Raw genomic sequence first — 25,917 nt, 5'->3', positions numbered from 1 at the left:
CTGTTTCTAGGGACTTAACTATTCTCGGTATTTCATATAAATGGAATCATGTAATTTGTAGCCTTTTATGTATGGCTTCTTTCACTTTATATGTTTTTGAGCTTCATCCATTTGTAGCATGATCAGTACTTTTTAAACTTTAATAAAATATTTTTAAATTATGGTAAAATACATGTAACATAAAATTTATAATCATACCCATATTTTAAGTGTGCAGTTCATTGGTAGTAAGTATATTCATATTGTTTTGCAACCATCATCACCAGCCATCTCCAGAATTCATCTTGTAAAAATGAAATTCATTATTAATTGAACTGTAACTCCTCATTTACTCCTCTCCCAGGCCCTGGCAACCACCATTCTACTTTCTCTTTGCATTTGACTACCCTGGGTGCCTCATATAATTGAAATCATATATTTTTGTGTCTTTTTATTGCTGACTTATTTTACTGAGCATAATAGCCTCAAAGTTCATGAATCTTGTAGCATATGTCAGAATTTCCTTCCTCTTAAAAACTGAATGCATTCCACTGTATGTATATATTCCACATCCATTTTAACTCTTATCAATACTGCTGTTATGAATATGTGTATACAAACATCCCTTTGAGACTCTGTTTTCAACTTTTGGGAATATATACCCAGAAATGGATTAGCTAGATCATGCAATAAATCTAATAATTTTTATTTTTTGAGGAACAGCCATAGTGTTTTCTATAGCTGCTGTACCATTTCACATTCCTACCAGCAGTGAACAAGGGTTCCAATATCTCCATATCCTTAACACTTTTTATTTTCCATTATTATTATTATTTATGGTAACCATCACTATTATGTGTGAAGCAGTGTTTCATTGTGGTTTTGATTTGCATTTCCCTAATGATTAGGGATGTTGAGCATCTTTTTATGTGCTTATTGTTCATCTTTATATCTTTTTTAGAGAAATGTTTAAATCTTTGCCCATTTTTAAATTTTGTTGTGGAACTTTAGGAGTTCTCTGTATATTCTGGGTAGTAGACCCTTAGATCATTTGCAGAAAATTCTCTACAGTCTGTCTTTTCACTTTCTTAATAATAATCTTTGAAGTACTAAAGTTTTAAATTTTGATGAAGGCCAATTTACCTTTTTTTTTCTCTTTTTGCTTATATTTTGGTGTGCTAAGAAACCACTGCCAAAGCCAAGGTCATTAAGACTTTCCCATATGCTCTCTTCTAAAAGTTTTATAGTTTAGCTCTTAAAGTTAAGTCACTAATCCATTTTTTCTATGTAATGGGAGGTAATGGTCCACCTTCATTTTTCACATGTCAATTTCTAGTTGTCTTAGTACCATTTGTTGAAGAGACTATTTTTTACACCATAGAATTGTCCTAGTAACTTGTTGAAAATCAGCTGGTCACAGATGTATGGTTTTATTTCTGGAATCTTAATTTTACTCCATTGGTATATATGTTTATCCCTATATATGTATTCCTACGCTGGTAACGCCGTTTTGAATTCTATAGATACTGATATTGGGAAGTGTGATTCTTCCAACTTTCTTCTTTTTCAATACTATTTTGGTTATTCTTGCTTCAGCATTTCCACACAAATTTCAGGATAATCTTTTCCATTTTGCAAAAAAGGCTTTTGGTATTCTAGTAGGGTCTGGGTTGAATCTATTAGATTGTTTTGGGTGATACTGATATTTAAACAATATTAAGCCTTTCAGTCCATGAACAGGTGATATCTTTTATTGGGGCCTCTTTACTTGCTTTAACAATGTTTTTTAGTTTTCAGTGTACAAATCCAATACCTCCTTGGTTAAATTTATTTCTAGGTATTTTATCCTTTTAGAGACTTGTAAGAATTTTTAAATAGATTCTTTTAAAAAATTTTCCTTGCTGGTATATAGAAACACAACTGATTTTGCTTGTTTATGTTATACCCTGCAAGTTTGTTAACTTCATTTATTCTAGTTGTTCTTCTGTGGTTTCTTTGACATTTTATACATACAGGATTATGCTATTAGTAGGGATAATTTCATTTCTTTTTCATTTTGAATGCCTTTTATTTTTTGCTTAATTTCTCTGAGTAGAACTTCCAGTACAGTGCTAAAAATAGGCATCTTTATCTTGTGTTGAATTTTAAGGAGGAAAGTTTTTAGCTTTAATCATTGAGTAGGATCTTGTCTGTGGGTTTTTCAGGAATGCCCTCAGTCAGTTTAAGGAAGTTCCCTTCCATTCTTAGTTTTCTGAGTATTTTTTATAATGAAGGAGTGGTCAATTTTATTAAATGCTTTTTCAGTGTCACTTGAGGTGTATCTGTATCATTTTTTTTCTTTTGTTCTATTAATGTTGTTTTTATATCTTTTATTTTCTTCTGTTGAACCACCCTTATATTTCTGGAATAAATCCCACTTGGTCATGGTACAAAATCCTTTTAATATGCTGTTGGATTCTGTTGGCTAATATGGTGTTGAATTTTTACATGCATATTCATAGGGGATATTGGTCTCTTATTCATTCTGGTATTATCTAGCTTTGAAATTAGGGTGATGTTGATATCATAGAATGAGTGAGGAAATGTTCCCCCTCTTCTATTTTTTGGTAGAGATTGAGAAAGATTGGCATCAATTATTTAAATATTGGGTAGAATTCACCAGCCATTTCATCTTTGGTCTTCCTTTGTTAGAAATTTTTGAGTACTGACTCAATATCATTACTTATTTTAGCTATGTTGAGATTTTCTTCTTGAGTAGTTTTGAAAATTCATGTGTTTATAGGAATTTGCCTGTTTCATTTAGGTTATCTAATGTTGGTATACAGTTGTTTAAAGTATTATCCTCTTTTCTGTAAGTTTGATATTAATGTCCCTACTTTCATTTTGATTTTAATTATTTGTATCTTCTCTCCTTTTTTCTTAGTCTAGGTAAAGTCTTGTTGATTTGTTGATCTTTTCAAAGAACCAACTTTTGGTTTTGTTGATTATTGTTTTTCTGTTCTCTGTTTTGTTTATCTTTAATCTTTATTATTTCCTTACTTCTGCTAGCTTTGGGTTTAAGTTAGTCTTTTCTAGTTTGTTGAAGTATAGAGTTGTGTTATTAATTTGGGATCTTACTTCAACATAGGCATTTACAGTTATAAATATCCTTCCGAGCTATGTTTTTGGTATAACCTGTAAATTTTGCTTTTATTTCATGTGTCTCAAAGTATTTCACATTTCACTTGTGATTTCCTTTTTGACCTTTTGGCTGTTTACAAGTGTGCAGTTTAATTTCCAAATTTTGTGAATTTCAGTTTTTACTGATTTCTAGTTTCATCCCCTGGTGGTTAGAGAAAAAACTTTGTATGATTTTAATCTTTTTTTTTTTTTTTTAAAGAAGCCAGAGAGACAGGCAGAGAGAGAGGAGGAAGCAGGCTCCCTGCCGAGCAGAGAGCCTGACTCGGGGCCTGATCCCAGGACCCTGAGATCACGACCGGAGCCGAAGACAGAAGCCTAACCCACTGAGCCACCCAGGCGCCCCTGATTTTAATCTTTTTAAGTTTATTGAGGCTTGGAGCCAATGCCCTCTCTTCCTCCACCTCATGGCAGAACCCCAGGACAGGAGCCTCAGATGAAAGAAACTATCATGAACCAGGAGAAACTCACCAAACTGCAAGCACAAGTGCGCATTGGTGGGAAAGGAATTACTTCCCAAAACAAGAAGGTGTTCATAGAACAGCTACAGCAAATGGTAAAAAAACTTCAGTTCTCCTTAAAGAAGTTAACGGTAAACAATATCTCTGATATTGAAGAAGTGAATATGTTCACAAACCAAGGAACAGTGATCACTTTAACAACCCCAAAGTTCAGGCATTGCTGGCACTGAAACTTTCACCATTTTAGGGCATGCTGACACAAAGCAGCTGACAGAATTGCTACCTAGTATCTTAAACCAACTTGGTGTGGACAATCTGAGCTCTGCCCAAACAATTCTGTGGATGGAAAAACACCACTTGCTACCTGAGAGGATGATGATAATGAAGTTCCAGATCTTGCAGAGAATTTTAATGAAGCTTCCAAGAATGAAGCAAACTGAATTGAGTCAAATTCTGAAGAAGATAAAACTTGAAGTTACTGGGAGCTATTATTTTATATTATGACTGCTTTTTAAAATTTTGTCCATGGGATCTGATGAAATCTAGGTCTCTAATATTTTTAAGACCAAGCCCCATGGACACTGCAGCTCTTTTCACTTTTTGCTTATACACAATTCATTCTTTGCAGCTAATTAAGCTGAAGAAGCCTGGGAATTATGTTTGAAACAAGGTTAATAAAGTTTTTTGCCTAGGAAAAAAAATTACTGAGGCTTCTTTTGTGGCCTAAAATATGTTTTAGCCTCAAGAATGTTCCATGTGTACTTCAGAAGAGTATGCAATTCTATTGTTATGTGGAGTACTCTGTCTGTTAAAACTAGTTAGCTTATAGCATTATTCACATTCTCTATTTCATGTTTAATCTCCTGGCTAGATTTTCTTTGCACCATTGAAAGCAGGCTATTGAATTCTTCAACTGTTATTACTAATTCCCTAATTAGTAATTAGTTTCTAATTAGTTTAATTCTCCCTTCAATTTTTTTCAATGTTGCTTCATATATTCTGGGTTCTGCTGTTTGTGCACATTTGTCTGTAATTGTTATATCTTCTCACTAAATTAACTCTTTTATCCTTCTTTGTTTCTTTTTTTTTTTTTAAAGATTTTATTTATTTATTTGAGAGAGAGACAGTGAGAGAGAGCATGAGCTAAGAGAAGGTCAGAGGGAGAAGCAGACTCCCCATGGAGCTGGGAGCCCGATGTGGGACTCGATCCCGGGATTCCGGGATCATGACCTGAGCCGAAGGCAGTCGTCCAACCAACTGAGCCACCCAGGTGTCCCTCCTTCTTTGTTTCTTGTAGCAGTTTTTTACTTAAGGTGTATTTTGGTCTTAGTATTGCCATACGAACTCTCTTTTGGTCATTACTTGCATGGAGTCTTTTTCCATCCTTTTAATTTCAACCTATTTGTATTTTTTGATCTAAAATGACTCTCTTGTAGATAATATATAGTTAGATTATATATTTTTAAATCTATTCTGCCAGTGTGTCTTTTAATTGGTGAGTTTAATCCATTTGAAGTAATTACTGACAAGGAAGAATTTCTGCCATTTTTCTATTTGTTTTCCAGAAGTATACCTTCGTTCATGAATTGCTCCAATATTGCTTCTTTTATATTTAATTTTCCCCAGTGCATCTTTTTATTCCCTTCGTATTTCCTTTTGTTTTTTTAGTTATTAATGGTTATGCTGGTGAATACAAATTCACAACAATGCCTTTTGAATTCTACCAATTTAGCTTCAATAGCATACAAAACTCTGTTGCTTTAAATGCCCATCACCTTCCGTTATATTATTGTCTTCATATCTTTATTTATTACATGTCCATTAAAGATTTATATCTTTGACTCTTTTTTTTTAAAAGATTTTATTTATTTATTTGAGAGAGAGACAGTGAGAGAGAGCATGAGCGAGGAGAAGGTCAGAGAGAGAAGCAGACTCCCTGTGGAGCTGGGAGCCCGATGAGGGACTCGATCCCGGGACTCCAGGATCATGACCTGAGCCGAAGGCAGTCGTCCAACCAACTGAGCCACCCAGGCGTCCCTATATCTTTGACTCTTAAATCATGTAGGAAATAAGAGTTGAAACCCAAAAATATAATAATATTGGCTTTTAATCTAACTATGTAGTTACTTTTACCACTGTTCTTTATTTCTTTATATGTCTTCAAGTTAATGTCAAATACCTTTTCATTTCAGTCTGTAGAGCTCCCTTTAGTATTTCTTGTAGGGAAGATCTACTAGTCATGACCTCTCTTTGCTTTTGTCTGTCTGGCAATGTCTTAATTTCACTTTAATTTTTGAAAGAACGTTTTACCAGATATAGGAATTCCTGGTTGATACTTTTTCTCCATCTCTTTAAATATGTTATCCCACTGCCTTCTGGACTCTTTGGCTTCTTACATGGATTTGGCTAGCAAAATTTTTGAGGATTTCTTATTCATGATGAGTCACTTCTCTCTTGCTTCTTTTAAGATCCTCTTTTTGTAAAGTTTGATTATAATGCATCTGAGTGAGTATCTCTTTGAGTTTATTACATTAGGAGTTTGAAAAATTTCTTGGATATGTGGCTTATGTCTTTCTTCAAGTTAGAGAAGTTTCCAGCTATTATTTCTTCAAATATTGTTTCTTCTCCTTTTTCTCTTCTCTTCTTCTCTTTCTCTTCTCAAGTATTCCCATAATATGTAGGTATGCTTGATAATGTTTCACAAATCCCTTAATCTCTATTCATTTTCCTTTGTTTTACTTTTGTTCTTCAATGTCAGTAATTTCAATTGTACTTCAGGCTGGCCAGTTTCCTCTGCTACTCAAATCTGGTGTTGAATCTTTGTGGTGAGTTTTTCATTTTAACTATTGTAATTTTAGCTCCAGAATTTCTACTTTTTTCCTTTTTTTTTAAAAAAAATATTTATTTATTTCTTTGACAGACAGAGATCACAAGTTGGCAGAGAGGCAGGTAGAGAGAGAGGAGGAAGAAGGCTCCCTGTTGAGCAGAGAGCCAGATGCAGGGCTTGATCCCAAGGACCGTGGGATCATGACCTGAGCTGAAGGCAGAGGCTTTAATCCACTGAGTCACCCAGGTGCCCCTACTTTGTTCCTTTTTATAATTTCTATTTCTTTGTTGATGGTCTCTGTTTGTTCACTGTTATCCAAGATTCTTTTTTTTTTCTTTTAAGATTGATTTATTATAAAGACAGCATGGAGGGGAGGGGCAGAAGGAGAGGGAGAGAAAAAAATCTCAAGCAGACTCCCAGCTAAACAGAGATTCCTATGTGGGGCTCAATCCCAGGATCCTGAGATCATGACCTGAGCCAAAATCAAACATTGGATGCTCAACTGATTGAGCCACCTGGGTGCCCCCAATGTTATCCAAGATTCTTAATTGGTTTTTAATTTGGGCTTGCTTTAGATTCATGGTTTATTAATCTTTTAAAAAATTAGTTATTTTTTTTATCATGTTTTAAGCATTCTAAAAAGTCTTATTTTAAAAGTCTTTTTAAAATTATGTTCAGTTAGTCACTGTATAGTACATCATTAGTTTTTGATGCAGTGTTCAATGATTCATTAGTTGCATGTAACACCCGGTGCTCCTCATAATACATGCCCTCCTAAATACCCATCACCCAGCTACCCCATACCCCCATCCTCTCCTCTGAAACCCTTAAAACTGGAAAACCCTTGTTTTCCAGAATCCATAGTCTCTCATGGTTCATCTCCCTCTCTCATTTCTTCCCTTTCAGTTTTCCCTCCCTTCCCTTATGGTTCTCTGTGCTATTCCTTATGTTCCACATATAAGTGAAACCATATGATAACTGTCTTTCTCTGCTTGACTTATTTCACTTAGCATATTCCCCTCTAGTTCCATCCATATTGATACAAATGGTGGGTATTCATCTTTTCTGATGGCTGAGTAATATTTTATTGTATATATGGACCACATCTTCTTTATCCATTCAACCGTTAAAGGCCATCTCAGCTCCTTCCACAGTTTGGGCTGCTAGGAACACTGGGGTTCATGTGCCCCTTCTTTTCATTACTTCTGTATCTTTGGGGTAAATACTTAGTAGTGCAATTGCTGGGTCATGGGGAAGCTCTATTTTTAACATCTTGAGGAATCTCCATACTGTATTTCAGAGTGACTGTAGCAGTTTGCATTCCCACCAACAGCGTAAGAGGGTTCCCCTTTCTCCACATCCTTGTCAACATTTTTTGTTTCCTGTTTTGTTAGTTTTTGCCATTTTAACTGGTGTAAGGTGGTACGTCACTGTGGTTTTGATTTGTATTTTCCTGATGGCTACTGATGTTGAACATTTTTTCTGTGTTTGTTAGTCATTTTTATGTCTTCTTTGGAGAAGAGTCTGTTCATGACTTCTGCCCATTTTTTGACTGGATTACTTGTTTTTTGAGTGTTGAGTTTGAGAAGTTCTTTATAGATCTTGGATACCAGCCCCTTATCTGAAGTGTCATTTGCAAATTATTCTCCCATTCCATGGGCTCCCTCTTAGTTTGACTGTTTGCTTTGCTGTGCAGAAGCTTTTGATCTTGATGAAGTCCCAAAAATCTACTTTCACTTTGTTTCCTTTGCCTTTGGAGATGTGTCTTAAAAGAAGTTGCGGTGACCAATGTTGAATGGCCACAACGGCCAATGTTGCGTGTGGCCAATGCCTATGTTCCCCTCTAAGATTTTGACGGATTCCTGTCTCACATTGAGGTCTTTCACCATTTTGAGTTTATCTTTGTGTATGGTGTAAGAGAATAAAAAGTCTTTGTTATTCTTTTAATAAAATTAATTTCAACTGGAATGAATTGTTATGGTAAATTTTTTGTAGCGTGCCAGAATTTTTTCTCTACCTTCCCTTCTTTACTCTTTACTGTAGGAGTTTTGTAGTTATTCCACTAGCTTCTAAATCCTTAAGTCTATAATTTTCAGAGTTCTTGATCTATGATATCACTAGAGATCTGAAACAAAATTTTGCTACTGATCTAGTTAGTGAGAAACCAGGCCCTCGCACAAGTGAGGGTTTAAAATCCTTCAGTCTTTAGGGTTTGTTTCTGTTTTCTACATTTTGTTTTTCTTATGTCATTAATTTGTAATTAAGGAATACAATTTGAAATAGTCTATAAGTATTGAGGTTTTCTTGTGGCTTTAATATAGGTTTAAATTTTGTAAATTTTTTAATGGGTACTTGAAAATGATATTTCTAAGATATAAAATTCAATATATATGAAGTAACTCTTCCATGTAAACTCTCTTTTTTCCTCAGTATTCTTTATTTTTTGTTGAGTTGTCATTAAATTATGTTAAAATCTCTCATTATTACTGCATTTCTGTTTCTTCTTATGCTTTTATGGTTTTTGAAGTACAATTATTAATCCACATTAATTGGTTTATTAAATTTTTTCTGTTTACACTTTCATTTTATGAATTTTGTCATTTATTTTCATTCATTCTTATTATTATGTTCAATTAGCCAGCATATAGTACATCATTAGTTTTTGATGTAGTGTTCAATGATTCATTAGTTGCATATAACACCATTGTGGATGTACATTTCATCACTGTATAAATATAAGCACTCTAATTTAATGTATTTTGTCTTGGACTCAACTTAGATATTAATAACTCCTGTCTTATTTTTGCCAGTAGTTGTCCAATATATCCTAGTACTAAACTTTGAGTCACCTTGCTTTAGATTTTCTCTTATTGGATTTTATTATGTGATAAATGCTGAAAAGCCTTTTTCTTAAAATAAAAGCATATTAGTTTACTACATCTATTGACATGAGAGACAGTTCATCCTAGTCCTATTTTAAAGAACATATTGATTATTTTACTTAATTTTCTATGTGACAATTTACATACCACCTCATCTCCCCTGTTAAGTTAATGAAACAATTTTCCATAATGAACTGCTTAAAAGCAGCTTTGGTAAAGAATGGGATAAAACAGCAAAAAAAAAAAATTAAACATTTGCCAATGACATTTAAACACAACATAGAAATGATATTTGCATGATATATGTTTTCATTCTTTCCTTGTGGTTGGTTTTCCTCACCATCATGCAAATGACAGACCTGAAGTCAGTTACTGTTTTTCATACTAGGTCAAAGAGATTCACTCAGCTTCAAATTATTTGAAGGGCTTGGATAGAAGATTCTAAGATTTTGAAATCCCAAATTGTCATGGCTCCATTAATTCCTGTGGGGCAGAGTTTTCAGTAATCTTGCTTTTCCATTTGAGTAATGCTATCTCTTCTGGTGCAGTATCTCTGATGCTGTGATGTAGTACTCAGTTGTGACTCTCTTGTCCATGTTCTGGAAGTATTCCATAGCTAACCTGCTGTGCTGGAAGCTGTGTTTTGGAATGTCCAGTTTGGAGACTAGAGCCATGGTCATCTTAGTTAAAGAACACTGGGTAGCAATCATGGCTGGCAGCTACACAATGCTGTATTGTCTGAGACAAATAATTCATTCAGCATTCAGGAGTGGCAGCAACTATTTTCAGATGAAACCTGAACACCGTCTGAGGCATCAGCAATAGGCACATTGTTGTCATGGTTGACCTGGTCACAGGGCTTGTGAAGCTAAGACCGAGCTCCCAGTACCAGTGAACAGATATCAGCTAACCAAAATGCATCTTGCTGCTCTACAGTATACTGGTTCATCTTCATCCACTTCTTCAATGTATACAGAAGCACTCTGCATTTGAAGTCACATAATCCTGCTGCTAGGAAAACACTGTTGGGATGCCATTCCAAACCAAGGACCTTTTAATGTGTTTGCTTATCCATTTGCCATTTTCATACTCAAGTAATAAACAGAAATGAATTGTGCTTCACTATTCACAGCAAATTTGTTCTCTAGAGGGGATGACTTCAGAAAAATGGTTATATAAGTAATTCTGAAGAGCAGGGTTAGCTTCCCGACACCATCTTTCTGACTCCAGCAAAGGACAATGTGGTCATTCTTGAAAGAACAACAAATACCTGTGATGTGTCCATTTTGTTCCTGGAGTTCATGCGGTTTCACCCACTGGTCCCATTCTTACAAATGTCTGGTTCTTGTGGCTAAGGGAGATCTGGGTATACTAAGCAGGACAAGTGATTGGCTCTAGTAAAAAGTTGTTGTGGTGAAAATATTCTTGGTGTTTTCAAAATGTAGAAAGCTAGAATCAGGGCAGTCTTGAGAGTTTTAAAGTGGAGAATCTGAAGACTCTAGTCAATCAACATAAACAGGTTCTGTTGTACTCTCCCACTTTATAGTGGGTTGTATCTTCCTGATTTTTTTCATATGTATTCTCCTTTGGTGAAGTTTTGGAGTATTTTACCTTTTTTCTAGTGGTGACTTTGTGTTTTTTTTTTCTTAAATTGTTATCTATGAATAACAATTTATTTCCCCTTATGAAAATGAAATTAGTGCAGTTCTTCCTCTGCTTGTCTTTGTTCTCACTTTACCACTAATTAACCACCAAATTTAGCATAGAATTCTCTTTTTGGCAACTCTAACCTCCTCTCTACATTCCATCTCTCAATTTTAAAATTTCATTATGGTTTCTATATTATTACAGATTTTAAGTTTATTCTATTTTGTGATCATATTTGCCACTGTTGCTTGACTTTAGTTCTATAGTTAAATAAATTAAATAATCATTATGGTTCTTGACCATGGCCTCTCCATGCATCTTTTCATTGGCTAGAATTCATCTTGTAATAGATACTTTTTTTAGGGCTTATGGGTTTCATTTATAGTATTTATAGTGTAAATATAAATATAAATATACTCTAAAGTGTTTCATTTATAGTATTCTATCGTGCATCTATAACAATATATTGCCCCTGGATTATGTACACTCAAGTCTTGAATTCTATAAAATTGATTTTTAGGTTTTAATTCAAAATATTGTTAGGAAAGAGAAAAGTCTATTTTTTTTTTTTGTTAAAAATGAGAAACAAGGGGTGCCTGTGTGGCTCAGTGGGTTAAAGCCTCTGCCTTCGGCTCAGGTCATGATCCCAGGGTTCTGGGATCAAGCCCTGCACCTGGCTCTCTGCTCAGCAGGGAGCGTGCTTCCTCCTCTCTCTCGGCCTGCCACTCTGCCTACTTGTGATCTCTGTCTGTCAAATAAATAAATAAATAAAATCTTTAAAAAAAAATGAGAAACAAGATAGTTTTCTACTAAATGTAAAAATGTTAGGTATAAAACAATCTCCCATGAATCTGCAATTACCTCATAAAATGCTAACTACTTGAGTTCTAACTGCATTAGGTATGAGGTTTTTGCTGCTGCTACTATTATTTTACTGTTATTGTTATACTGTTCTTTATTTAAGGATTATTATAACAAAGAAGTTGCATTAGTATCTAAAACTCTCCAACACCTTGTCATTTTTCTCTTTGTCTTCAGTGAATAGTTCATGTACCCAGTTACTAATACTTTGATATAAATGAAAGTTATCAATAATTTCTAATTTCTCATTGAATGGTTAACATGATGTCCCTGTAGAAACTCAAACTCATTTTCCTTTCCTCTCAAACCAGACATTCTCCATGAGAACTATTCTTAACATTTTGTACTCAGTCTTGACTCCTCCTATTTCCTATGCATTAGGAACCCTGTTCCACCCACTTTGTAATACCATCAGTTGTAAATTCTCCCATGGGGACTGCTTTTCTCTTCATTTTCTTTGTTGTTATTCTACTTTAGGCCCTCATTTGGCCTTTGGCAATAACTTCTTAAACATCTTCCTCCTCACTAATGAATTATATACTACTGGAAAATAATCTCCCGAAGCATGTTACAAGCAACCTAGATATATTTTATACCAAGATTTTATATGTCAGAATTTACATTTATATAGATATTTATCCTTGTCTAGAAGCCTTAATATTTTTTTTCTGGGAATTTCATTTTTTTTTAAAGAAAGTACATTAACATAATTAGAAGTAGAGATTTAATGAGATTTTTTTTGTTAATCCTTCTAAGTGCAAAAAAACCTTTAGTAAAGTGACAAGCACTTGACAATTTTCTGTATATCTGAATTTTCATAATTTATTTTTGCTCAAAGTATGCATGAAAATAGTGGGAATGAAGCTGTTGGGAGAGAGACTTTGAGAAACTAACTGGAGACTTTGAGAGACTAACATTGGTAGAAATTGTTAATGTTTATTAATAACAACTATGCTAACTGATCTCCAGATCAGAATTATAACTAATAGCTTTCTTTGCTATTTCTAATAAATATAGAAGTGGGTTGGGAATTTTCTTTCTTCATTTGTAAAGTGGGAACATCAACTACCTTGTCTTGGGCAATATGTCCAAACATTTAGCATAGTATCTGACACAAAAATAGAACTTTCAATAAATAGAACTATAATGTTGATTCTTCCTTTGATATCCATTATCAATTATAATGGTAAAATACCAAAGTATAACAATTTCTTTAATATTGAACTAATAATAATATTACCTAATATGTTAGTGCTTTGCATTTATAAAACATGAATTAATCAAATTCATAAAAGATTATATGTAATTAGATATTAAATATAATAAATTATATGTTGTCTAACAGTTATTTAATTCAGATACAATGAGGTGAGATATGTGAATATGCTTCATAAACGTTGGGTAACATATTCTATGACCTAGCTTCAAATCTTTACCATTTATTAACATAACCTGTTTCTGCTCTGAAGAGAAAAAAAAATTTGAGAATACCAAGAGCAACTTTAAGGAGCTGCTAAGTAAATCAAGTAAAATAGGCTATGTGAAGCAGCTTTATAAACTCTGAAAAGTAATGCAAAGACTAATTACTGTATTTTTGTTGTTTTAAGCATGACATTAGCAGGATTTAATGCTATGGCTTTAAGTTAAAATAAAGGAGATGAAAACAAAGGTAATTAAATAAAAAAAACTTATGCTGGAAAAAGCAGATAAAAGTTCTAAAGGAAAAATTTATGAAGATCTATTTAATAAAGCATTATTTATTTCAGAGCTTAAATTATGAATAAGCCTGCGACCCCCACAATAAATAAACTAAAAGTGAATCAAATTTTGTGTAACTTTTCTAAAATTAAAAAACAGCTAGGGCTCCATTCTTTTATGTATCATGCTTTTGTTGTTTTGTTGTTGTTAAATAGCACTAATTCTACATAATACTAATATGCAGAATAAGGAAAATAATTCTGGGAAAAAATGATGCTCATTTACATGATTATAGTCACAAAGGACAGGGTCCATATGCATGATTATTCAATGTTCAATAACATTTTCATGCTAAAAAGAAATGAAACATTATATATCTTGGTGTATAATGATTTATCAAACATAATTTTATAAAATGATTGTTAACAAATGAAATGTTGAATGCTGCCAACAGAACTGTATGGTGATTTTTAAGAAAGCCTTTTTGGAAAGCCATCAAACACTGCCATCTAGGAAATTTTTCATTCATGGACTGGTTGGTAAAAATGTTCAGCCAAACGAATATATAAGAAAACGTATAATTGTTGGCGTACCATACCAAGATCAGCCTTAAGATCTGTTGGCACACTTAACTTTCTTGATCCTTTAACTGAAACAACAGAAAAAGGAAAAAGGCAGTTGTTAATTATATAAAATTAAAGAGGAGTGTGGGGGAATACTTGTTTTACAGTATAATTATTAAATCCTGATGAGCATTATATTTAATGAACATGTATAGAAGCAGAAATACTGTCTGGTATTAGTTTGTCATCATTCAGTAGTAAATATTTAATATGTAAACAGAAACATGAGAAAAGCAATTATTCTTACAGTAAATAATTAAGTATATCTCTGCATATTTTTTTTCACATGTGGTAAAAAAAAGATGTGATTTTTTTAATTTGGGAAGAACCAAAAATCTATTTCAGATCAATCTAATAGGTAAAGAAATATTGCAACAAATGTATGAGCTCATTTCATAAATAACTGATAAGTATAAAAACTGATGATAAAACTCTCAACATATTTTTGATAGAAAATTCTATTATAGATGTATATGATATAGTTAAAGAAACTTTACCATGCCAATGGCAGATGAAATGACTTTAGTATTCAATATTACAATCTTAAACTCAGTACATAAGATCTTGAAAATAAAAAATATTTGAAAATGAATTATATTATAAATCAAGCTATCAGACAATGTTGAATAGACCAAGAAAACACCTATAATTTATTTAAAAACTTTCCTTAATAAAAATTTCACATTGTGTATCTCAAAATATTTAACTGGAATACATGTTATCATAGAAATGCATAAGGGGAAATCATGTTAGATGTTTTTCGTCAATACTTTAAGACTCTAACATATCATCAATTAATTTGTACCCTCTAATCAGTGATTTTTCTTTACAAATAGGAAAGTTATTTTAAAATAAAGATGAAGAAGACAGAGTTGAAAGAATATTCAATTTAAAATCAGAAAACCTGGCTCACAAATTTCTGAATTTTGCTATGTAATATTACTTTGAAAAAAATCCCTTCATTAATTTGTAGCTTAATCTCATAGCTTAATCTTATCTGCCAAATGACATTCTTGATACTATTTTTAATGTTTCCACTGGAATATGATTGGGATACATTTTATAACAGGTTTTAGAAAACCTAAATATATTATAAACTTAAATATATTTTCATGGGTCATAACATATTATCTCTTGATTTTTTCCCCCATTTAAAAATTAAAAACCCGGGCGCCTGGGTGGCTCAGTGGGTTAAGTCGCTGCCTTCGGCTCAGGTCATGATCTCAGGGTCCTGGGATCGAGGCCCGCGTCGGGCTCTCTGCTCAGCAGGGAGCCTGCTTCCCTCTCTCTCTCTCTCTCTGCCTGCCTCTCTGTCTACTTGTGATCTCTCTCTGTCAAATAAATAAATAAAATCTTTAAAAAAAAAATTAAAAACCCATTCTTATTTCACAAATCATACCAAGATAGATGGCAAGCTGGATTTGACCTGTGGACTGTGGTTTGCTGACTTCTATATTCCATGCTAAACTACTTGAAAAAGGAAACCTAAGTATTATCATTCTAATAAAAATAATAGCAACAGGGGCGCCTGGGTGGCTCAGTGGGTTAAGCCGCTGCCTTCGGCTCAGGTCATGATCCCAGGTCCTGGGTTCGAGCCCTACATCGGGCTTTCTGCTCAGCAGGGAGCCTGCTTCCTCCTCTCTCTCTGCCTGCCTCTCTGCTTACTTGTGATTTCTCTCTGTCAAATAAATAAATAAAATCTTTAAAAAAAAAATAATAGCAACAGGCAAGTGTTGCTATAAAGAGACATTAAAAATAATTGTTAAGATTAAGGCACAACAAAGGGCGCCTGGGTGGCTCAGTGGGTTAAAGCCTCTGCCTTCGGCTCAGGTCATGATCCCAGGGTCCTGGGATCGAGCCCCACATCGGACTCTCTGCTCAGCAGGGAGCCTGCTTCTCCCTCTCTCTCTGCCTGCCTCTCTGCCTACTTGTGATCCCTGTCTGTCAAATAAATAAATAAAAATCTTAAAAAAAAAAAAGATTAAGGCACAACAAAGAAATCAAATTTTAGTAATTTGGGTTTAGAATTAGCATAAATGAAAGCTATTTATATCAAAATATGGCAAACTAAATATATGTCATATGCTTCATAAGAGGTTGCAAATGTATTTTGTAAACTCACAGTTCAGATAATCTGAACGAGCTGGGGTGTGTTCAGTATTTACAATAGTCTCTAATTTTTTAAATAACTAATAATAATGGAAGGATTTTTATCATAATTTATCTTGTTTCTATTTTGTTTCTATTTTGGGGCCCCTGGGTGACTCAGTTAAGTGGCAGACTCTTGGTTTTGACTCAGTTCACGATCTCAGGATCCTGGAATTGAGCCCTCTGACAGGCTCCCATGTTCAGCGGGGATTCTGTGGATTTTCTCTCCCTCTCCCTAAGCCCCTCTCCCTGCTTGTTCTCTCTCTTTTTCATATAAATATATAAATCTTTAAAAAATATGGCATTTCAACATATCTATATAGTATTATTTTTAAATGGATTAAAAAGATGTTTTCAAAAAGAGGGCAAAGAGTTCCTGCCTATTGGTCAGTAAGCCCAGATACATAACAAAGATCATAATGTCACATGCCCTCCCACTTCCCACTATTCTTTTTGATGGGAAATTCATATCCTATATTCTAGTATCTAACTAACTCTGGCTCCCAAATCTGCTCTAGTTTTTTGGATCCCCTCTTCCATTTTGTTACCTCTTTTTGGTTTTCTGTAGAAAGCCTGAAAACTGAGGTCCCCTCACAAACCCCATCTTCAGTTGTATAACTGAGGGAGGAAAAGGGAATGATTTGTGGTGGGATTAATTGGGGAACTTTAATAACAGTGTTAATAATAGATGTCTATTATTCATGCACAGAATGAGTCTCCTCACATGTCCAACTAGTATACTTTTTTGGGGAGGGAAGGGAGCAGTGCTCCTGTGTCCAGATAACTAGTAAACTCTTACTTGTCCTTCAAGACTCCTCAAAAATCACCTCCTTTCTGAATGTAGTTCCAAACTCAAGGCTTCATCTGATGCCATTATCTTAACCTTCATAGCCCCTTGTGTACATTTCCTTTATTACACTTAACACATTTTATTATACTTGATTTTTTTTTTTTTACTCCTCATTAATATCCTGAAACGGAGTTCTCCAAAGGTGGGGGTTGTATTCCCAATACCCAATAAAGTACTGACACAGAGTAGGTGTACAATGAGTGTTTCTAAATAGATGTTGGAAAAAACATTAAAATCAAAAGGTAGGAGTTACTCTGAAAAAGGCTAAGCAGACAGAGAAGTATGTTTAAGTGTTAGAGAAATATGTTACACAGGAATATTTGAGGAATTTGGGTTGGAAGAGAAGTATGGCAAGTTGTCTTGGAAATGTATAGAATGGAAACAATACGTATTAACCTTTGCAATGTGCCCCTGGGAATGTCATTCTCTGAATTTCTTCATTTTTATTGTTCTCTAAGCTAAAGTATGTACACCACTGTCATTACTTAGCTGAAGGGGAGAAAATGGTTAACAGAAACTTCTCACTACACTCTGGCTCAGGACATTGCACAAAAAAGAGAATCTTGGTTCAAAGGAATCTTAGAGGTCTTTTACTCCAATACCTTATTCAATGGAACTATTTCTCCTACAACATTCTTGATATTCTGTCTGTTTAAATAGTTACAATAGAAAAGTATAAAGGTATAAAAAAATCCAATTTGGGGTTGTTATATTACTACAAAGTTTCCTTCTATGTGAGCTCAAACTACTTTCCTTTACCATTTATAATTTGCCCTAGTTCTAACCTCTGGAGCAATAGAGTAAATGATTCTTGCTCTCACATGCCAGATCTTAAAGCATCTATGGAGACTTAGGGGCCACCTCCAGGTTACTCTCAGTAGATCAGCAAGAATTTTTAAGTAGGTGATACTGATACGAAGAGGTTGGCAGATCACATTTTGAGAAATAACATTTTATGGTTTTATGAATATTAACTAACTTAATGGGACTTTCACTAGAGACCCTTCCACAAGAAGTATTTCCTGAGATGCATCTCAGATTTTTCACATTAGAGACCATATTTTCCACAGTTGTTAAATTAGATGTAGATACAATTACAGATAGATATAGCTAATATTTTGATAAGCTTTTAAAATTGATTATTATATATTTGTGTTAAGTTACTTTTTTGATTCCTTTAAGTAAAAAAAAATTCATTATAACTTTGATCTTACATTTCCTAATTTTGAATGAAACATGGTAGTTATAAGGACAGGAAAACGCCTGTTAGAAGAGGTTAGATGCCTTTTTTTTTTTTTCCTCTCTGTAAATTTCTACAAAGACTTTTGCTGTTCTGTAAGGCAGGTTTTCTGGTATTTGATGAAGTAAAATCCAGTGATCCAGAACACAAGGGAGCTGGATTCACATTATGACTCAACCATTTGCCAGATGAGTGATACTGGGCAAGTAGTTACTTAATCTCAGGAAGAGTATGTGCCCCTTTCTCTATAAAATGGGAGTAATAATAGTCCCTACTTCAAAGGGGCCTCATCAAAATTAAAGGAATGTGTGTAATGCATTTAGCATTGTATGATATCTAATAGCATTTAATGTTAGCTATATTCATTACTAGTTCATAAGAAAATATTGTCACTCTGTGGTATTCTATACAAAAAATTAGCTATCTTGGCAACATGTCCTATTTAAAATTTGGTGCTTTTTTTTTTTAAAGATTTTATTTATTTATTTGTCAGAGAGAGAGAGAGCGAGCACAGGCAGACAGAGTGGCAGGCAGAGTCAGAGGGAGAAGCAGGCTCCCCGTGGAGCAAGGAGCCCGACGCGGGACTCGATTCGAGGACACCGGGATCATGACCTGAGCCAAAGGCAGCTGCCCAAACAACTGAGCCACCCAGGCGTCCCAAAATTTGGTGCTTTTGATTAAACACTGAATACCTGAGAAAGTCTCCAATTATATATAACACTATTATTTGTATGCTCTGCATAGTAGGACTTCCTAAGAGTCCACTATCTTTTCAATAGTAGTGTCATACCGTTAATTCATCATGGGCTTATTTTCCATGCAAATCTCTTTAAATCATGTGCATTATCATATAGAATAGTATCTTTCATCCTTCACATGTTGAAAAACTCCATGTCTTGGCTCATAGACTACAAGGCAGAAAATAATGCTATAGGTAATCTAGCTGCAGGGCAGGGAATATTGCTGCATAAAATGTAGACTTAAAACAGTTTGATTTCTTATGATTTTAGTTCTGTTAGATTCTGGGAAAATTGTCAGGAAATCCTTGTTACTTTAACATGTAATGGTGTATGTTTCTTTAAAAAAACCCATGAAATTTATAATTATACACTAAAAAGGTGTATTTTATCCTATGTAAATTATATCTCAATAAAACTGAGTTAGAAAAATTGACAGGAAAGCATCCCCACAGGTAGGGTTAATCACTTACCTAATCACAAATATCACCTTCTGACTTACCTAGAGAATATTAGGTAGGATGGTATAAGAGATCAAAGATGATGCAAATGAATGAAATAATTGGCTGATAGCAAGAAACATATTAGTATTTAATAAATTCAGGCTTAAAGGTCAGGTGATGGCCAAGCCCTATGACAGCACCAGATCATAAACCTTTGCAAGATTATTTATCTCTATTCTAGATTTTCTGCCTCCAAATTCAGGTTCAGTTACAGCAATGAGGCAAGGTAGTCTGGTGGCTTAGCATAGCTTATGCCAGAATGAGGTCATACGTTAAGCCCTAAATATGAACAGAACTTCAGGCATTTCAACAGTATTTTGCTTAGGGGTCATGTATATTCAGTGCATCAGATCCTTCAATCACTTGTATATTCATTTGCTTTTTTCCTAACTCTTAATTCAAGTCAAAGTCAAAGGAAAGTACAACCTAGTTCATCTGAGGGATGTTGTATTGGCTTCAAACAACTATCAGAATAATAGAGAACAAACTGATGGTTATCAGAAGGGAGATGAGTGGGGGAACGGGTTATATAGGTGATGGGGATTAAGGAGTGTACTTGTGATGAGCATGGAGTGTTGCATGGAAGTGTTGAATCACTATATTGTACACCTGAAACTAATATTATACTATATGCTAACTTGAATTTAAGTAAAATTATTTTAAAAAATAACATATAAAAAAAACCTCCTCAAGTCATTGGTGCCACATTTGAATCAAAATTTTAGGAACACAACAAACCCTGATTCATTCTGAATATGGCTTACTACCTTAATGGGAAATAACATAAAGAGGTAGGCTAAAAGCTTCTAATTCAAAGTTTTTGATTAGTTCTTTCTTGGTTAGAAACAACTGGATTGACTTTTTGATTTCCATTGAAGGATTTTTACTTTGTTATGGCTAAACTACAACTAGTATTAGAAATTTAGAATGGTCAAGGAGATCAAATTCAGTCTCTTTAGGCCATGGATGTCCATTATTATTTTTATAATAACCACTACTATATATTATTGAGAATCTGTGTTCTGGAATTAGTATACCATTAAGGTTGAGAAACTTGGCTAGAGTTATAATGGTAGGAATGGCAGGTAAGTTCAAATTTCTGACTCCAAATCTATGCCCTTTCCAGTAAGGAGTACAATATGTATGTTATATATGATATAGCAGATACCATGTGTGTAGGCCTAGATGTCTTCTGCAAAATAAATAAATCTAATACTAAATTAAAAGTTTAGATTAAAATGCTTGTAAAGTTTATCTATGTATTGATTCATTTACTGACTAGTTGGAACATAGTAATGAATTTCATTCGTCTCTATCTTCCCTAAGTTAGAAACTATTATAGAACAAAAGCACCCGATATGTATATAGGTATAGTACACGCACACAATTTGGAGTTGCCATACCGTGGTAGAGCCCTGGAAGGTCTACATACCTCCATATTACCACCTCCCCCACCCTTCTGTTATGAAGTGACGATGATAAAGTCAGGCAAAGGATCTTTATTTGAATTTGCCCAGCTTAAAAAAATGTTTAGGGTCATGATTCCACTTTTCTTGGTATATTAAAATAGTACTATGTTTCTATCTGGATAATGTTAATGAATTAATGACTTTTTATTAGTGATGTATGAACAAGAGTTAAATGATTATGAAACTTTATTTCTGTTCTTGTGTACCTTGAATTATAAACCCCCAGCGATTACTACGTTCTTCAACACACTTTTTTTTTTAAAGCATATATAATAGGAGGACAAATAACTTGGGATCAAAGGACCTTGCAGTCTGAAGATTTGCGTTGATTCAGACTAAGCCATTTATTAGCAGGGTAACCATGGGCAAATGATGAAATTTTTCCTTAGTCATAATTTCTCCTCCTCCCAAAAGGAGAACAACGCTAACCTTATAGGATTGCTATAGGATTGAGTAAAATAATACACATGAAAAACACTTTACTTTAAAGTACTATACCAACATTGATTTTAATTTTTAGCAAACAAGGCTTAATAAATTCAAAATGTGATCCTTTGGCGATTCTATGAACTATAAAAACTAAAAACTACTTTTGAAACCAGTTTTTCCTGGAACTTAAATGGTAAACTATATTTTTTTCTTTTTTTTTTTTTTTAAGATTTTATCTATTTACTTGTCAGAGAGAGAGAGGGAGAGAGAGTGAGCACAGGCAGACAGAACGGCAGGCAGAGGTAGAGGGAGAAGCAGGCTCCCCGATGAGCAAGGAGCCCGATGTGGGACTCGATCCCGGGACGCTGGGATCATGACCTGAGCCGAAGGCAGCTGCTTAACCAACTGAGCCACCCAGGCGTCCCGGTAAACTATATTTCTAATGTTTCATGTAAGGTATATTTCTTACATTCTTTTGAATTTCTTTGCTAAAACATTCTCCTCGTAACTTAGTAACTTTGTCACTGCTTGGCTGTCCTTTAATTTCAACTGTGATTAGTTTTTTGCAATTCCTATATTTTTTTCCTTTTTTTATTAATGAAATCCAGGAAAAAGCATAGGTTTTACAACCAAATGTAACCAAGTTGAAATTCTAGCTCTACTTATTAATACTCTGAGCATCACTTTTCTCCTCAGAAAAAGACCTATCACAGGGGTGTTCTATTACACAAGAATAAAAGAAACTAGCATTTGGAAAACTGTGGATTACAATTATTTTTAAGTTTCCTGGTTACTGACTTTATTTGGGATCTAGAACATTGGTAAATTATTCTTAAAGTTGCAAATCTGGTCACAACCATTTTGTAATGAATGCCTAATTTAAGGGAGCTATACAACCTGTGTTTGATTTTGATTTGGTCCCTCTGAACAGCATCAAATATTCAATGGCTATGCATGAAATAGATTATAAGACCTTCCTTTCTGTTCTCTATTTCTGAGAGAACATTGCCTCTTTGAGGCAATTCTTTGGTGGAGTTTCCATGATCATCGTAGTAGTCTGTGACCTTAGATAATATATAACGATATTATGAAGAATGAAGAATTAGTAGAATTTTTACAAAACCACTCTATTTTTTGGCTCTTAAGTTTCCCTAAGTTCTCTGTTGGTCCCCCCATATTTTTGTATAGGTCTGATAAAAGTATACAGGCTTAAAGTAGAAAGATAACACTATCAAAATTATATAGGACACTTCAAAATCACAGATGTCTTAGGAATTCCTGTTTTATGTCTTATGAAGTCAGTGTCTGTGGTTTTAATTGATTCAGGGAAATTTGTCTTCATTCACCATGGGGGACCTGTATTTTCAGCACAAATAAGAATAAAGCTTTTGATACAAATTGTGAAGTCCAGAAAATTGTAGAGACATGAAAACCTTGTTCGTTCAAAAGAGATTTTCACTTTCACCTGGCAAGTGATGTATTTGATTCCTCTGTCTCACAGCTGGTATTTCATTCCTATAAAAGCCTGGTGTGGCCTCAGGAGTTCTGGTAGCAAGTCCTAAAGGAAGGGAATAAAAGACTATTGGCATTTACTTTCTTAGCCCAAGTGAACCCAGAAGCTTTATTCTAGAGGTGAATTTCATAACTATTTGGAAGGGTCTCTACTTTGTGCCTTTGAGTATTTTCGTACTGCCCCAACAGAGGACTATTCGGAGGAAAGAAGCTTTCTTCTTTGAAAGATGGAGTGGGGTTCTAGAAATGTAGAACCATATAGAAGGAGCATTCAAGCTAGGCTATAAGATGTAGTTCTAACCCAGGATTGAGAACAGAGCTGGTTAGTTCTTTGTTAGTATTTTGTGATGTTAGTCTCTATGATATTTTAATAAAGATATCTTTATTAAAGATACTTAAATAAACATATTTTAATAAAGATACATATTCCTATCATCTTAGTCTTCACTTGAACTTGATAGCATAGTAAGTCTGTTGTATATTGTGGACAGTGAGAATTATGAGGATTGATGGCTATATAGATAACAGCAGTACTAGAACCTATTGCTAGCTTAGATAGAAAAAATGTTCATTTGAGCAAATTATTTTTAAAGGCATACCTTAAAGGAAGAAAAATTAGAAAAATGTACATCTTGTGGACAGATATAACTCTACAGTTGAAGTCTTGGTTAATTTTCAATTCATTGTCCAAAGACAAAAGGCCTATTTCCTTTAGGGATTGCAGCTCTGTTCCAGGTAAGTGGAGCTAGGGCTGAATATTAGTTCAGACTCATACCTTTGGGATGTTTATGTAGTATACAAATTGTACAGCCTTACATGGTGAGTAAAAAAGGGTTACATAGCTTTAAGAAAAAACTCTTTGTAAAATTATTAGTTTAATGTTGGTTTCTTCAGATAGACTCTATTCCATCTGTCATAGAGTATGTTTTTTTGTTCATTAGTTTATTCTCAGTAGATAACATAATATCTACATAGCTGCAGATACTGGAAATTACTTGTTGAATAGTTGGGTAAATGAATAAACATTATGAAATGGTTATATTATCCTGGAAGTTAAGAATATCAGCTTTCTGGTTAGTTCACTGGAATTCTTTAAGCTCCCAATTCCTACTCTGTTTTCTCTCATTATTTTCAAATAAATGTTTAATAGTCTTAAACTTCACTCTTTTTACTTGCAGTTTATTGGGCTAAAGGGGAGTTTGAGATCCACGCCAGAAATCAGAGTTATAAAATGATTATCGATCTCTGGCTTGCCTAATTACCAACCATTTTTGCTGAGCTATTTGAATTCAACATTTTAATCAGACTTTAAAGGGGTGAAGGTTTAAGATTACAAAATAGATACTGAGAGAGTTAAGTATTGAAAAAACATTTTCACAGAGCCATGATTCTCAAGTGGTCCAGAGACCAGAAGCATAAGCATCACGTAGGAACTTGCTAGAGATGCAAAATTTCAAGCCCTACTCTAGACTTGGTGAAGTAGAATCTCTGACAGTCAGCATTCTGTGTTTTAACAAACTCTTCACTCGATTCTCATATAGGCTTACATTTGAGAAAAACTGCATTAAGAAAAAAATAAAGAGAAGGCAAGAATAGTATTGGCTCTTAAATGCTATATATACATGAAGAAGGGGAGATACACCCAGGTACAAACATAATAATTGCCATTATTAATCAGACCTAGTGATCTGTTTCTTAGTGTATGAATCAAGGAGACATCAGGAGGCATGGTTGCTTTTCTTAGTTTTTCCAAAAGTTAGGTATATTACATATATTCTAGTTTCCCTTAATTATATATTATTGATTTTGTCATTCATAAGTTAAACATTTTAACTGTTTATATCTTCATTCTTTTCGACTTTTAGAGATCATAGTCTTCATGAGTTTTGTAAACTACTGTTAAAATCTTTTTTTTCAGTTACATTTTAGTTTTATGAGGTTGGGCTAAAAAATCTGCATTTACCATAACTATACCTTTCCTGATAATCTAGGTACAGTAATTCCTACAATAGGAAGAGATTGCAGAATGTAGTTTTATGTATATGTGTTGTTGTGCTATTCTAGGTATAGCCTTGGGTGCATTCTCCATCGTGGGCTTAGAAAGACCCCTTAATACAATACAATTATTTTTCTTTTTCATGGGAAATGAATGGAATATGCAAATAACATTTCCAATTTTCTTAAGGTAAAATAAACTTTTATGGCACTGTTCCCATGAGGACAAATTTCTTTTAATTTTTAACAAATCTATGACTTAAAATCCATAGTAAGAAATCTCTCATTCCTCATTTATGAATATTTGTATTCTAAGATTACTACTAAAGAAGACTGGGCCCTGCCCAGCAAACCAGTTTCAAATAGGGCACTGAAGTGATAAGTGAATCTTATCACAGCCAATCATTTCTGGCCCAAGTAACTTAACAAAGTAGTTGAAACCTTCCTACTTTGAAACAATCTACTTTACTGCATCTGAAGTCCTGACTCTGTCTTGCAAAAGAAGTGTGGTGTTGATATTTCCAGATTTGCTCTAACATTAATGAAAAAAAGAAACATCAGAAGCAGAAGGCCAAAAGCAAGATGTCTAATAAAAACCTACAATAATTATCATAATTAGTTCTGATACTGCCTTATCCCTGAGATTGGGAAGAAAGAAGAGATGTTTGCTAACACCACATATATTCAACATTGTATTGGAGGTCCTAGTTAAACTCTTCCTTTAGAAATAAGAAACAGAACTGTCATTTTAATACTGGGTATAATTGGATAGAGAGTCCAAAAGAATTTACAGATTTATGAAGTTTTCTGGATATGAGGTCAATATACAAAAATTAATTGTATTATATTCCAGCCACAAACAATAAGAAAAAAAATTAA

At 33.9% G+C, this 25,917-nt stretch overlaps 1 protein-coding gene across 5 annotated transcripts in view; it reads right to left on the bottom strand.

Annotated features, from left to right (window-relative positions):
* STXBP5L (syntaxin binding protein 5L) overlaps positions 1 to 25,917 on the bottom strand; it is a 411,169-nt gene that overhangs the window by 56,563 nt on the left and 328,689 nt on the right. For 3 of the 5 annotated variants that reach the window (XM_047726199.1, XM_047726189.1, XM_047726209.1), the window contains one exon: positions 22,997 to 23,089. The exons of the other annotated variants lie outside the window; for them this stretch is intronic. In XM_047726199.1, the coding sequence (XP_047582155.1) occupies positions 22,997 to 23,089 (93 nt within the window). The remainder of the gene's footprint in view (positions 1 to 22,996; positions 23,090 to 25,917) is intronic. 5 annotated transcript variants of the gene reach the window in all.

The sequence above is a fragment of the Lutra lutra genome, chromosome 1, assembly GCF_902655055.1.
Source record: "Lutra lutra chromosome 1, mLutLut1.2, whole genome shotgun sequence".
Taxonomy (NCBI): domain Eukaryota; kingdom Metazoa; phylum Chordata; class Mammalia; order Carnivora; family Mustelidae; genus Lutra; species Lutra lutra.
This window is presented reverse-complemented; position numbering and strand designations above follow the sequence as displayed.